Here is a 15,602-nt window from a genome sequence, read left to right as displayed (position 1 = left end):
GACGGCAGAACCAGAAAAGACAGACAGATTCACCCACACAGTCAGGCTCACACTCCTTCAGTGACACACAGGCCCTTCAGGCTCTCACATGTTTCCCTCTAAGGAACCCCTAACTCAACCCTCTGCTCTAGCTGCAAAAAACGCTTGCTTCATTCATTAAAAACCAACATGCTCTTATAAATGGGAATATTTCTTTCCCCATGCTCTTCCGACTCTGCCTGAAACAAGTTACCCAGCCCTTCTCTGCCAGAAAAAAATCTTCTGGGCATCAAGACTTCATGAGCTCAAATGAATCCACCTTACTGAAACCTTTTCTGATGTCCAGGCAGCGTTCAGCAGGGGCCTGCCAAAGGTCCGCCCACCACCACGATCACCCGAGCCTGACTGCTCGTCTCCTCCCTCGCAAGTCTGTGAGCCCCTAGAGGGGCCGCCCACCACAGCCCCAGCCCCCGCCCAGCCACATGCCTGGTGACCCAACGACCATGACCTCCCCTGTCTCAATAAGCTTCTGGAACTTCAGAGCCAGAACTGATCTTCAGATCATCATCCAGGTGTGTTAACAGGAGTTACTTAATCTCATGAGTTTCAGAAACAGTTCCTTATCAACGAACTTGCAAAAAGCTCTTCACCGACCCCATCCCAGAAAGGGGAGAGCATGTGGCTGGAGCCTCTGTGACGCAGCATTAGTTGAGACCAGTTCTCACACCACAGTCTCAGCATTCCGAACCCCAACTTTCGCCACATCGGTTGTACTGACACTCTTCTTTGGGGCTAGGAAAGGCCAACTACCTGGGTGCTGTGGATCCTTACAAAAGGTTCCCAATCCAGACATGGCACCAAAGCCTTTAAAAACACATGCACAGGTAGAGACGACACACAGGTAATGACACAAACAGATGCAGAGGATCATGTCAGTTTTTTTCCCTTTTCTGCAAAAGCACCTCTACCTAAAGTACCCCAGAATGCTCTCTCTTTTCTCTGAACTTTTGGCCTTTTTTTTCTTTTTGTCTCTAACAATCCTTGAACACTTTGTTGATGCCACTTCTCTTCCTGTGCATATGTCACACTTCCACGTCTAGACTGGCAGCTACAGGAGCTGAGGGACTGTGTCTATGTCTTTATGGGCCCCAAGCTCTAGAATAATGGCCGGCACAGGGTAGATAATAGTAGTTATGAACCAGGCAGTGAGACCAGGCACGTGCCGCAGGCAGCAGCACCCCTGCGCCTTCCTTCAGACCATGATGACAGACGACGGTCTGTGGTTTGGACGAACCCAGCCACAGGCGCTTGAAGCATGCACTGGGACTGAAGAAGTCTGCTTCTCTAGTCTGTGAACGACCAGGATGAAGCCCAGGAAGGGAGCAGATGCCATCTGGGGATGGGAGAGGCGGTATCAAGCCCACAAAGGGAGGAAGGGGTGGAGGGAGTGGAGAGACAATAGTGAGAACCCATGAGTCGTTTGTCTTCCACACAAGCTGCCAAGGAAAGGACAGAAAATCCACAAGAGGAAAAAATGGAGACTAGAACACCCCTTCTTTTTCACGTGTGGATTCCATTTTCTCCTTCTCTACCACGAAAACCTCTTAGAAATGAAGTCACAAGCAATTCTTTCTGAAATATTAAATAGTAACAAAAACTGATAAAAGGCACACATATGAAAGATAGTAAGGACATAGATCACTTCTGCCTTCATGACTTAAGGTCCACAGTTTTAGATATTTATTAATATTTTCTATATGTATTACATATAGCATATATAGTATATATTATATATGTATTATATATTACAGGTGTTTTCTAAACCTATAAATTAATTCAGTTATTCAAAGATTCAGGTTCCTACACACCGAGGTAAGCAAAAACAGACACGGTCCTGATGTCAAGGTGCTTGCAGTCTGGGGCCAAACACTCATCCTAATAAACAGACTACCATAAATTGACGGCTGTGCTCTAAAGGAGGTGTCTCAGTGGGAGCCCAGGACAAAGAACTGGCCTGCGCCATGGGCAGCAGCACTCCTGGGTCCAACTGTGTCCTCATCTCTTTGGGGAAGTGAGAATACACTTGAAATCCAAAGAATCAAACGATTAGAAGTAATTCCAGGACAAATATATAAACCAAAGAAGGGCAATGTGTGCCTATACTTTATAGTGGTTTCTAAGGGCATGGAGTGAGGGATACTTGGGAAAGCTTTAAAAGGAGTCATCAAAACTTAATTATGTGTTAAATTTTCACACTTTGTTTGGAGGCCCAAATGCCTTAAAAGAATACGGTGGACAGAAAATAGAACTTGTCTTATGACTGCCATTTTCTTAGGACCAAACTCACATCCCGCAGTACGATAATTACCTTTAAGCCTGGCGTGCGGTAACTCAGTGCTGGAGTGTACCGCTGGGCAATATACCCCACCTTGCCACCTCTGTGACGCTCCAGAGAAGCGCTAACAGAAGTACCTTCCCTGGTTATTTTATGAGCCAGGTACAACACTAAGCTTTCTGGGATTCATACGGATGTTTCAGACGAAATTTGTTCGTGCGATAAATTGTTATGAAAGTAGGACTCTGATGAATAGACCACATGATTGCATCAGCCTTGTTTCCATAGAAAACCAACTAAAATTCCCCATCCTTCCTCTAAAACTTATCTGGGTGTCTTATCAGGTGATAGTCCTTTGAAGAAATGCTCTGATAAACTACCGGAGGGGAACATCAGTAATTGTTTTGTGAGCTGTTTTCCTTATAAGAAACAACCAAAAATAAGATTATGGCCTGACTTATCACCTTAATTTAGCAGGCTAGCTTCCTGTGAGCCCCAGCAGACCTCCCCAGCTTCGTGCATGCCAGCTCTCAGCTGCTCTGTGAGCACTGACAATGCTGCCAACGCCTTTCAGGGTGACTTTGCTCACATTCTTCCTCTCCACCAACCTCCCCTCCCCTGAGTTTAATATCCACGTCCCCTGAGGTCTCTCTTACTTTTCCAGCTTAAGTCAGCTAATTCCCAAATGGGACACCAACCTGCACACATTTATCAACTCCCACCTCTGAGAAACTGCACTGGCCATTTTCATACCTGAAATGCCTTTCCTCCTCTTGGCTCTCTACTCTCCAAACCTACCTGCTCCGGGGAGCTTTTCCATAATAACAGCCCTTAGCCTCCGTTTCATCCCTGTAATTCTGACAGCGCCATATGCAAAGCAATCTAATAACTCATTCGCTCAGACCTTTAAGAAGCACCTACAATCCACTCTCCTGTTCAGTTATAACTGGTTTTGTTCCATTTTGGATTCCATGTCCTAATTCCTTTGTAATCTTGCACAGTGTCAGAAACATGGTAAATATTCCCTAAAGGCTGCTGAAGTGTTAAAAAATAAGACTTCAAGGAAAAGTAGGAATGGCTTTTATTGCAGAGTAGAGTTGGACACAGATTATTTACTCCTTCAAGGGTTACAACTGTGTTTACTTCAACTGATATGACTACTTGCCCACCCTGTGCCAGACTCTGGGCTAGGCACTATGTTTTTTGTGGGGTTTTTTTTTGGTTTTTGTTTTCTTTTTTTTAATATCTAAGTATCCTCAGAAAAGAGATATGGTCTTACCTTGGAACTTACTGTAAGGACTTCTCAATCAAAGATGATGGACTATTATGTCTTCTAATAAATAAGAAAACATTTGGATGTGCCAGCTTTCAGAAAATGGAGAAATGAATAGCTGTGCCAAAAGTGGTTTTTTTTTTAACCCCTCATTGCCACATAAGCAAAGTGGCAGCACATGGACAGACATTAAATCCACTAATATATTCTGAACTTAGTATACCCTACAGGGGCGATGTGTTTATAAAGCACTATCTACCCCTTCACCTCTGGAATAGCACAAGAGAGCAAGCTATTTCAAATGCAGGCCAGAATTCACTCCTAGAGGGTTCTTGGTAAGCCTCAAAAATATCTGCATCCCAGACAAGTGAGATAACATCACTGGGCTTAGCAGCAACATCAATAGTGGCACCTCAAAGTAGCCAGGGAGGGATGGAAAGCAGCCAAGACGCAATGAAGACTGAGGTCAGCAACATGAGTTCCTACCAATAAGATGCAGGTTTTCTAGAACGTACCCTTTTAGTCAATGGTGTTGTATCCAGCATCTTTGTGAACCTTCCCCTTTTAGACCAAGGCAATGAAAAGGAAGAAAATCCCCAAATACTAGGAATACATTTTTTTTTTTTTTTTAGCCAGTTAAGACTCCTGATTGGCAACGTAGAATTTTAACTCTTCTACCCTTCAGGAAAGGCATGAAAAGCAGTGTCAATATTTGGATACATCTAAAGATGTCTGTGTCTATTCTCACTGTGATCTGGGGTGTATCAAGAAAGGACAACCTGTGGAACACAACTGTCTACTAGGCTCTTCCCTAGACTTAAGGCTAAATGTGGAAGAAAACACAAGTCACATTTCTGAAGATCAAGGCTTGATTACTCAATTCCAACTTACTCGTGGCTAATATCCTCAAATCAAAACTTGCACACACAAAAATCAGTAATAAAAAGAAACAGTCTGTCTTCTAGAAATACTTTATTGGTTTTAGCATTTCTGTGACTTTTCCCAGACATCTGTCTGAAAGCCCCATTAGCCTGGTAGTGGGGACACTTCCATGCCCTACAGCAGAGGTCCCCAGCCTATGTGAGTTGTATAATTCTTTCATTATATATTACAATGTAATAATAATAGAAATAAAGCACACAATAAATGTAATGCACTTGAATCATCCTGAAACCATCCACCCACCCTCCCACGCGCCCCTGGCCCATGGAAAAACTGTCTTCCATGAAAATGGTCCCTGGTGCTGAAAGGTTGCGGACCGCTGTCCTAGAGAAGCACGAGGAAAGATCCCTGGTTTCACAGCACAGGAAATGGTTTGGAATGAGGAAGTCGTTGCTAATACAAGGACAGAACAATAAACAATTCCTAGAGCCCTCCTGAGTAGGTGCCAGGCAGGTGACAGACAACAGGCACATGCTACAGATATCATAGGGAGTGCTTGGACGGGCAATGAGCCAGGGAAGCCAGGGCAGGACTCAGAGGCCCATATGGCCAACAGCAGGGGTCGGCGTGGACTCAGAATTCTGGAGATGGAAGCGGAGACCTCAGGGATCAGCTAGCCCAATCCTTATTTTTCAGGGGCTAAGAGCTATTCAGCAACTTATCCAAGGTCACAAAACTAGTGAGTGGAAGGACAAGGGCAAGAATCCAAGCCTCCTGTCTTAAAAGACAAGGAAACAAATGTTGTCACATTTTAGCTAAGTATATCATCAATTCCTTTCCATATTTTCAAAGATATATTTTGATTCTGAACGATCTGGACTAACACAGGAAGACAGAGCAGTGCGCTGCAGTTACGAGCCCAGACTCTGGAGCCAGACCATCTGGGTTTCATCTCAGCAGCTCTGGGACTTGCAGTGTGACTTTGAACAAGTTGCTTCGCCTCTCTGTGACTCAGTTTCCTCATCTGTCAAATGGGGCTGGTAACAGCACCTACCTCGTGGGGTTATGAAGCCTACTAAATGAGTTAGTGTAGGGAAAGTGCAGTGCCTGGCACAAAATAAATGCTATACAAATGGTAGGCAGGATTTCTTAGGGAGAAAAAAAATCCTCACAGTGGTTCCTCCTCAACACACTTGCACCCCAGCTCCAATTAACCTTAGTCATGGGTTATGCCTTTTCCCCAAAATACCTGGGCTAATGCTTCTGAAAAGTCACACTCCTGTCTCCTAATCTGTTCACGCCCAAGTCAGACACTAGAGCTAAACTGGCCAAAATGGTGGAAGAGGCAAAAACTCTGAATAAGTGCTTATTTGTCTACCGGCCGCCCAGCCAATCACCACTTAGATGTTCTACTGCCAACACCCTGAACTCAGAAGTTACCCTCACCTCCTACCTTCCTGGACTACCCACTCTCTCGCAGCTCCGAATCTGCTTTTATACCCTCGTTGTGTCCTCCAGCCCCTCACACCTTCTGCAGATACATCAGGCTTTAAAGCCCCACTCGCCTGCTTATCCCACCTGGATTCCTTGGCCAACCTTTCCTGTGATGTTTTCATTGGCTCCTTGGTTTCTTCATCCCTCATCCTTCCACCCTTATTCCATGGACAGACCACAAGATGTCATCCATGCTAGGCTGCCAAACTTGGTGGGATAAAGCCACAAAATCACACCCACTGCCTCCACTATAGACCTACTCTCTCCCCTATCCTGCATTGCTAACAGAACACCTGCCACATTCTCACAGTGCCCAGCCCTACCCTCGCTCTCCAGCTCTGACTCTGACCATGGCTTTGACTCAGTCTCACGGAGAAAGCCCAGGCCACCGAAGAATGTATACCGAGCACTCTTCCAGACTAGGGCTTCTCAAACTTCAGCATGCATTTGAATCCCCTGGGGAACTTGTTCAAACGCAGACTTTGATTCAGCAGGTTGGATCTGAGATTCCCCCAGGTGCTGCCAATGCTGCTGGTTCCCAGACTACACTTGGAGTAGCAGAGTTCTAGGAATTTACATACATTAATGTTCGCATTTTTCTAGATATATTATTTTTAATCTTCATGACAGATCTGCATGAGAAGTATTATACCCATTTCACAGAGGTAGAAAGTGAGGTTCAAAGAGGTTAAGAAACCTGTTTATGGCCGGGCACGGTGGCTCACGCCTGTAATCCTAGCACTCTGGGAGGCTGAGGCAGGTGGACCGCTCAAGATCAGGAGTTCAAGACCAGCCTGAGCAAGAGCAAGACCCCGTCTCTACTAAAAATAGAAAATTATCTGGACAACTAAAAATATACAGAAAAAATTAGCCAGGCATGGTGGCGCATGCCTGTAGTCCCAGCTACTCGGGAGGCTGAGGCAGGAGGATCACTTGAGCCCAGGAGTTTGAGGTTGCTGTGAGCTAGGCTGATGCCACGGCACTCTAGCCAGGGCAACAGAGCCAGACTCTGTCTCAAAAAAAAAAAAAGGAATCTGTTCATGTTCACAACTGTAAAGATATGGAATCAACCTAAGTGTCTAATGGATAACTGGATAAAGAAACTGTGGTACATATACACAATGGAATACTATTCAGCCACAAAAAAGAATGAAATCATGTCTTTTGCAGCAACATGGATGGAACTGGAGATCGTCATCTTAGTGAAACAAGCCAGACACTGAAAGTCAAATATCGCATGTTCTCACTCATAAGTAGGTGCTAAAAAATGCATCTACATGAACACGAGAGTGCAACAATAACAACAGAGATGCAGAAAGGTGAGGGTAGGGCAAGGGGGTGGATGATGAGAAATTACTTAATGGGTACAATGTGCATTATTTGGGTGATGGATACCCTAAAAGCTCCGACTTGACTACCACACAATCTATGCATGTAACAAAACTGCACTTGTACCTCATAAATTTACACGAAAAGAAAAAAAACAAGAAGCAGCAGTAGCTTGTCCAAGGTTCATGGTAGGATTCAAATGAAGGGCTAATATAGAAGCCTGAACCCTATTTTTTCTCTTTCATCTAGGAGGTAAGATGGGGTGGGGGAATGGGAAGGGCATAAAGAGCAGCACTAGCTTCTAAAAACACATGTAATGGGCCGGGCGCGGTGGCTCACGCCTGTAATCCTAGCTCTCTGGGAGGCCGAGGCGGGCGGATTGTTTGAGCTCAGGAGTTCGAGACCAGCCTGAGCAAGAGCGAGACCCCGTCTCTACTAAAAATAGAAAGAAATTAATTGGACAACTAAAAATATATAAAGAAATTAGCCGGGCATGGTGGCGCATGCCTGTAGTCCCAGCTACTCGGGAGGCTGAGGCAGAAGGATCGCTTGAGCCCAGGAGTCTGAGGTTGCTGTGAGCTAGGCTGACGCCATGGCACTCACTCTAGCCTGGACAAAACAGTGAGACTCTGTCTCAAAAAAAAAAAAAAAATGGGAGAGTCCCTGTGCTGGAGAGTCTACCTAATAGCTGAAGACCTGAAAGCAGCTACCAGAAAGTGAGTTAATTCCACCAATCAACATGGAAGGCGACACCCAGAGGGGCCCGTGGGGAAACTAAACAAACGTGTGCAGAGAAGGAAGGGAACATATAGATAACCTCTAACTAGCATGTCTGGGGGGCACTCCTAGGGCTGAGAAGGCTGAGAGCACCGCAGAGACTGCAGTCGACACCACACTGCTCCCTCCACTTCCCCTCCTTTCCGCCTCTCCAAGGCCAGGGCCTCTATTTACACCCCAACCCCACCGTCCTACCCTCCCTGCCATCTGGGTCCCTCAGTCGTGCCTGCTCACCTCTCTGCAGCCTGTCCCCTGCTCCTACCCCCCTCCGCCTCCGGAATCTCCCAGCTGGCCTGTGTACATGCTGGAGTCTCCCAGATTCTGTTCACGTCGGTCAGGTCCTGCCATGCCCTGAGCCACCACCCTCGTGGAGGGCTTCCACTTGGCACCACCTGAAAAGGGGGGTGATAGCCTCCGACTCAGAGCTCCTTCCCCACTCCACTCACTCCTTGACTTCTGTGATTTTGCTTTCTCATTCACTGTTTGGTCAGACTTGACAGTGTCCAAATCCAAAGGCTTCTCTTTGTCTTTACCCTTCCGGTTTTTTAGCAGCATTTGACCAATGCCTCTTTAACAAGTCCACTCACATCCATCTCTGCTTGGCTTCCGACAGGGCACTCTTCTGGTTCTCCCACTCCTCTGACTACTCCTTCTGAAACTCTCCCTCCCATTTCCTGTGCCCTAACTGCAGACATCCCCAAGAACCTACCCCTGACCCGCATCTCCATCATCCACCTTACGGTGACAGCTCCAACCACACACCTAGAACATCCTGTCCGAACCTTTGACAGCAGATCAGAGTCTGCTCTGCTCACTGTGGAACCCCCAGCACTCAGAACGATGCTTGGTGTGTATTAGTCGGCATTTGTTGAATATTTGCTGAATGAAAAAATGGGCTGCTAGCCACGTTACCTAGCGTCTTACCTTGCCTCTTCAAACAGCTCACCCCAAGGCTGGACTAAAGGGCTGTGGTTCACAAGTGACATAGAAAACTGTCAATCTTTCTCAGATCACAGCACACACAGGAAATAGTAATATCTGTATAGCTCTCTGGGTAAACAGGCCTTGGGCTTAAGAGGCAGCCTCTGACCTGTGGGCATCAATATCATGATATGCCTGCAACCCACCTGACACCCATGGGGGTCCCTTTCCATGGCCCACAAGCTGGGAAGTTCTGCCCCGCCAGCTCTAAATAAAAACAAGGAAGAGCCACTATCGGGAATTCTTGGCTTGGTGTCACTTTTAAGGTAAAAGAAGTAATCCATCTGTCTGCACTCTGGCTCTATTTCATTAGGATTCCAAGGTAGTACCCATTCTGAAATGTGCCCTGAACCCTTAAGCGCAATTCTGTTCTCCACCACTCTAAGCCAAATTCACCCTAGACAGAGCAACACTAGCCACACAGTATTTCTCCATTCCCCTGAAATATCCTGAGTGATGTAAATGCTTTCACGTTCCAGCTGCTTATAAAGGTGTGAAACAGGATGCAATTAAGGCCCCAGAACATCATACTTAAACTTGAATCATGCTGCTTAGCGACCCCATAATCTAGCACAAACACTTAGGGAGCATTGTGAGGAAATCTGCATTTGAAGAACACAAATGTATACACAGTGCCATTACCACTAGTCTCCTGGAAATCGCATTGCCAGGACACGACAGTGTTAACTACTGGGTCTAATTCTGTTGCTTCCCAAAGACTGCAGTTGGTGTGGGGGGAAATATTCCAAGATCTAAAAAACCACTCACTGTGCCAACTGCAGCACTTTGCCTTTTCCAGAAGATAAATTATGAAGAATTTTTGCCAGTTCGAGTTATTTTCCCAAAGCAGAGTCAAATGACCCTGCAACCCTGCCTTCAAGAAACCAATCCGATTAAACGGAATAGCTATGAACTGCCCTGACAGCTTCCCCCCAACTGCCATTTGATAAAGTGAGACAGACACGCACCAACAGACAAGCATACACCTTATTTAACTGCCAGACACAGCGCCGATATGAAAATGTACATTCGATCTATGGGGGAAAAAAATCAGCTCAGCAGCTCATCACTAAAACAAAATAGCCATATAAATGCCGCCCAGCCAGACTGCCTTGTAAGGAATGATCACCGACAACTAGGGTTGCAATTCAGCAGGCTAATAAGAATAATTATAGCCAGGGCAGGCATTAATCAGCTTGGCAGATACAGGAATTCTGTTAACAAGGTTAAAATGAGTGCCAAGGAATCTCTGAAGGCCACGGCACTTCAAAGACTGTGAAAGCTGGATGGATTCACTAGGGTTCGTCCTGCTGGCCTCACCTCCTTCGCTGCTTTCTGGAGGTGGCTACATTTCAGCCCAGTCCTCAGAACAGGTGTGGTGACTTGCTAGGGGCCGCAGAGTTGCCATATCGTCGAGGTGCATGCTGGCACTGCCCGTCCCTTCCCTTCAGAAAGCGTGCCTCAGCCGCACTGGGTCCCCCTATTCCTAGTTGCACTTTTGCTTTCAAACGACTACCATCCTCTTTCTGCCTAAACTAAGCTCAAGCAATACATGGCATAAGGTTATAGTGAACATCAGTCAACTTTTCCTTAGCAGAAGCAGAGTGGAGTCCTGAGATCAAATCCTTACTCTGTCATGGAATATCTGTATGACTCTAGACAAGTTGTTTAATTTTTCTGGGCCTCAGTGTCCTCATCTGTCACAAGGAGAAAATAATGGTGACTTTCTCCAAGTGTTGGTGTGAGGAATAAATAACAGAATGTATGTAAGAGCCTGACGCTTGACATGCACTCTAAATAGTAGCCATTGTTACTCAGTGCCTGTTAGGTGCAGTGCCCTGTACAGGAGCTATGAGAAAAGAACAAACAGAATATTCAGTATGCAGGCACACACACATCATACAGGAGTGGCTATGCCTGGGCAGGAGGGCAAGCACATTTTTCTTTAGATCTTATGTCCTTTATAACTAACAAACTGCTAGCTATAGCCCCAAATCTGTCCTTCCCTTCTTCCCTAGTACCTGGCATATGGCTCCCAGCCTCCCTTGCAGCTAGTGTGCATGGGCCTAAATTCTCTCCAATACGATGTATGCAGAAGTGATGTGTGCCACTTCCCAGCTTGGTCCATGAAGCCTCCATGTATTCTATGCCATGCTCTTTCCCCCTTCGTGAGGGCTGGAACGGTGATGGTGACGACCAAAGTGATCTTACAAACCATGGGTTGAAGACAGTGGAACTGCCACCAGCCTGGGAACCAGAATGATGGCGTGGAGCAGGGGTGCCACCCAACCTTTCCTTCTGAAGCATGCCCTTGGCACTGTTATGAAAGACATTTCTATTGTGTGAACTGCTATCCTTTGAATCTATTTGCTAGAGCAGCTTAGCCTACCTAATTAATACAAGATCCTTCTATATTATTTGAATTTCAAAATACAAATGTAATGCTTGTGACATTTAAAAACTATTTCAATGGAGTTGCAAAAATAAAGACATAAATAAAGAGAATATGTTAATCCCTCTCCACAATCTCCATGTCTTCCACCATCCAATTCATGTTGCATACTAACTGAGGATTTATCCTCCTCAAACACATCACCCTATCATGTTAATCTCACCCTGCAAACTTTTAATGACTACCCATATCACATAGATAAAAGGACATACACATTTATATGTATTCGGTCAGCCAATATTTATCAAACACCCACTATGTGTTATATACCCTGTTAGTAACAGAGATACTAGAATGAGCAAGACCAACATGGTCCCTGCCCCCAGGGGATATAATCAAGGGAGGGGACAGACAGTTATATACAAAGAAATAAATAAGTGCTATTATGAGACAAGCACAGACTGCCTGGCAACACCCAGAGGGCCAAGAAGGCTACCCCTCGCGGTCCAGACTTCTCAGCACAGCACGCAAAGCCTACAGGATCTACCCCAAACCCACCTTTCAGCTTGCACCCCCCATCATTTCCTCCTCCTCCTCCCTCTAGTTATGGGGAACTTATGTGATATTTTTGAATGAACCATGTACTTTCACTCATCCACACTTTATGCTTTTCCCCAGAGCCTGGAATGCTCTTCTATTCTTTCTTATAAAATTCTAATTATCCTCAAGACTCAGCTCAAATGTCACCTCTTTGGCAAAATCAGCCCCAATCCCCAAGTCAAAATTAATCATCCTCTTCCTTGCTTTACATCAGCACTTGGTGTCTATGTCAGGTATTTCATTCTGGTCTGTGGTTAGCCATTTTATTATCTGTCCACGCACCCCACCAACCACTCAGTGAGATGCTTTGTCTTGGTCATTTGCCTGGAACTCCCGGTATTGATCACACAGTTATGGACAGAGTGGCCACTCAAGAAATGTCATACTGAATGGATGCACAAGACAGGTCAGACACAGACAACAGATGTGAAACCTGCTCTGTGAAGCTGAGTGGGTTCTGGAAGGTAGACTTAGTTAGGAAGGCTTCATGGAAGAAATCAGTTTTAGGAACAAGAGGAAATACACAGGCAAGAGGTGAGAAGTAGGAGGGGTCTGAAGGTTTAATATAGTTTATGTAAAGGAGAGCAAACAGGCACTTTAGAATGAAGCATCTGACCCAGAGAAGACCAGAGGGGAAAGAACACAAGGAACAGCATCTCCTTGGAGGAAAGCCATAAGGACCCAATGGGCAAAGGTAGGAGCCCCAAAAATGATCCTTTAGGAAAATGATGAACTTAGGAGGGAAGCTGGAGGAAATAATCAATCAAGAAGACATCAGGAGTTATCTGTGTGGGGAACCATCAGGACCCGGGCTAAGACAGTAGCTGTAGAAATAAGAACAGGAAGAAACTAGAGTCTGTGCTACAGGAAAAGCCAGAGAACTGAGAGACCGTGAACCTGGAGGTCAAAGAGAGCAGTGATACCAAGATTATACCCAGGATGCAATACAGGAGGAAAGATGATCTTGCTTATCAACATATTAAGTTTCAGGAATCAGTACAGTGTTTGAGTGGTGTAACACAGGGAGGCCTTCCCAGAGGTCAGGCTGAAGCCACACCAAGTGAGATTCTGTGGGGACAGGGCTACCAGGTGGGAACATCGGCAGTTCAGAGAACTGTTGGGTGAAAAGGCATTGGCTGGTGACACCACAGAGATTCCCTGTGTAGTTAACAAGAGATGTCCAATCAGGGCAGGATTCGCTAGTATGCAACCGAGGTTCCACAAGCTGTGCTTTCCCCACTTCTATTTTGCTTTTGCTAGTCCCCCTTTGCCCCATCTCCCTTTTTCTCCCTTACCATAGTTAGCCAAGGGCATTCTTTTCGAATTCTACATCACCTCACTCTCTTCACTGGTGCACAGGTTGTGCACTGCACAACTCTAAGGGGAGTCATTCAGATAGACTACAAAGTGAACAGCAGCTCCTCGAGTTGTGCAGTGCACAATCTGTGCAACCACAGGCCATGGTCCTGCTTGACCAAGACATTCAAGCCAATTAATGGATGTGAACTAGCACCAGCAGCGTACAACAAGCGTAGAACTTACAAGGGTCCCAGAATAAAAGAGAAAGATTAAAAGCACTAGGATCAGAGACCATAGAAGAGATGCTACAAAGCTAAGTGGAAGATCTGGAAGCTTTCTGTACATGAGTTACAACTGAAGAAATGTGGCTAGATGAGCTCTCTTAGGGAGTGAGTTCAAGAAAATCCCTCAAAGATGAAGGAATAAAACACAGCAGCAGCTAGAAAGGCTGGTTCACCAGTAGCAGGAGTCATGAGGGTTAGACACTGTGGGCCCTGGTGCCAAGAGGAGCGGAGTGGCTGTAGGCGGCCTCCACTGGGACCTTCCTATCGTAAGTGCAGAGTAGTCATTTACCCTGCGTGCACCTGGGGCCTGGCTGGGACAGACACCACACCATGTGCTCTGTAAAAGATTCAGATCTGCCTTCTCTAGGGGCTTAGAAGAGAACCCGTGGCCAGGTCACAGGATTCATCTTGTCCTGGTTGACAGCGACCATAACGATCCAAGAAAATCCGAGCATTTAAGGGACAGCCCTCGCCTACCAGGGTGGGCATTTAATAAACATATTTCTGTGGCTGGTTAAGATAACCATGCGTATCTTAGTGAAGATGGTGTCTGTGTATGTAGGCAATGGAAAATGGAGGGGGGTGGGAACCCACTAAGGATTCCTTGGGTGGGAGGACGGCGCTGGGCCAAATGGAGAGGCACCGAGGGTTTCCGGAGGGTGGAAGCCAGGGGACAGTAAGGGAGGAAAAGTAACAGGTAGAAAAAGTTGGAGAAGCCTGGCTCTTAGGTCTTTGTGTATAAATATGCAGCTAAGCAGTGCCAAGAAAAGCTAAAAGAAAAGACCGAGGCGGAAGATCTAGCCACGACCAAAATGACGGAAGGACTGGCACACCGATTTCCATTGTACCGCTCCGGGCCACCCCGTGACCTTCGTAGAAGGAAGTTGGTGGATCCTCTCGCTTCCCGGGAAAGCAGCTCAGTGTGGGTTCGCGTGTGCGGAGAGCGATCCGGCCGGTCGCGACTATGGCGGGGCGTATCAAAGGCTCATATTTCCGCTCTCGAGCCGGGTCCGGGCCAGGACCGCAGGCACCTTCCGGGCCGGGAGTTCAAGGTGAGCCAGGCTCCCAGAGGCCAACAGGTAGGGAGGGCTCAGGGGAAGCCGGCCCCGGGCCACTCCCCCCGGCACATGTGGGTGGCGAGGCTCGGCCTGGCGGAGCGGCGACTTGCACCCCACGCGCGGGGCTGGGGCGGATTTGCGCCGGGCTCCGGGCGGCCCCGCGACCGCTCCCCGCCGGGCCGGGCCGCCAGCGCTCCCCGGCCGGTCTCCTGGGAGCGGCCCGGCCCCGCTGGAGCCCCAGGCCGCGCGCCGCAGCCGCGCCCCGCCGAGCCCCCCGGGGCCCCGCCAGTCCCCCAGCGCCCCGCCGAGCCCGTGCGCACTCACCCAGCCACAGGAGAGCCAGCAGCAGCGGCCTCGGCGCCAGGCGCCCCATGCTCGCCCGGCGGGAGCGACTCTCCCCCTCCTCCTCCTTCCCCGCTGCCTCTCCTCCTCCTCCTCCTCCTCCAGCTCCGGCTGCTCCAGAGTCAGCGCTCCCCCGCCTGGGCCGCGCGCCTGCTCCGCTCTCCTCGCGAGCCGATAAATCCCAGCGCTGGGGCTTACGTGCGCCCCTGCTCCGCTCGCGCCCTCCCGCCTCCTGCCCGCTCTCCCGCCTCCCGCCGGCCGGGCCCGCGAGCCGGCCCGCCGAGCCGAGTGTGCAGCCCCGACCGCTTCCCGAAAGCAAAAGGGAAGGACCGCAGCGTCCGCCCGCCCGCGCCTCCCATCCGGCGCTTTGCCAGCAACAAACACAAACTTTCCCAAGCCCCTCCCCGCTCCAGGTAACGGAGGAGGCGCCGGGGCCACCCGCTTAAAGGGGAGGCGGCGTCGGAGCCCACCCAGCCCTCCCCTCGGGGCCCCCACCCCACAAGAAACTTTCCTCCGACCTTTAAAAGTTGGCCTGGGAAAGACCTGTCTGGAAATCCCATCGCTTTGGTCCTGTCCC

The 15,602-nt window shown here is 48.0% G+C and overlaps 1 protein-coding gene across 1 annotated transcript in view; it reads right to left on the bottom strand.

The window, feature by feature from the left end:
- The window catches only part of PTGFRN (prostaglandin F2 receptor inhibitor), a 71,369-nt gene extending 56,033 nt beyond the window's left edge, over positions 1–15,336 (bottom strand). The window contains exon 1 of the mRNA XM_012658472.1: positions 15,008–15,336. Within this exon, the coding sequence (XP_012513926.1) occupies positions 15,008–15,056 (49 nt within the window). The 5' untranslated portion in view covers positions 15,057–15,336. The remainder of the gene's footprint in view (positions 1–15,007) is intronic.
- Between the last annotated feature and the right edge of the window lie 266 nt (positions 15,337–15,602).

This window comes from Propithecus coquereli, unplaced genomic scaffold (assembly GCF_000956105.1).
Source record: "Propithecus coquereli isolate 6110/MARCELLA unplaced genomic scaffold, Pcoq_1.0 Scaffold589, whole genome shotgun sequence".
Classification (NCBI taxonomy): Eukaryota; Metazoa; Chordata; class Mammalia; order Primates; family Indriidae; genus Propithecus; species Propithecus coquereli.
Note: the sequence above shows the minus strand (reverse complement) of the source record. Positions and strands in the feature narration are given on the sequence as shown.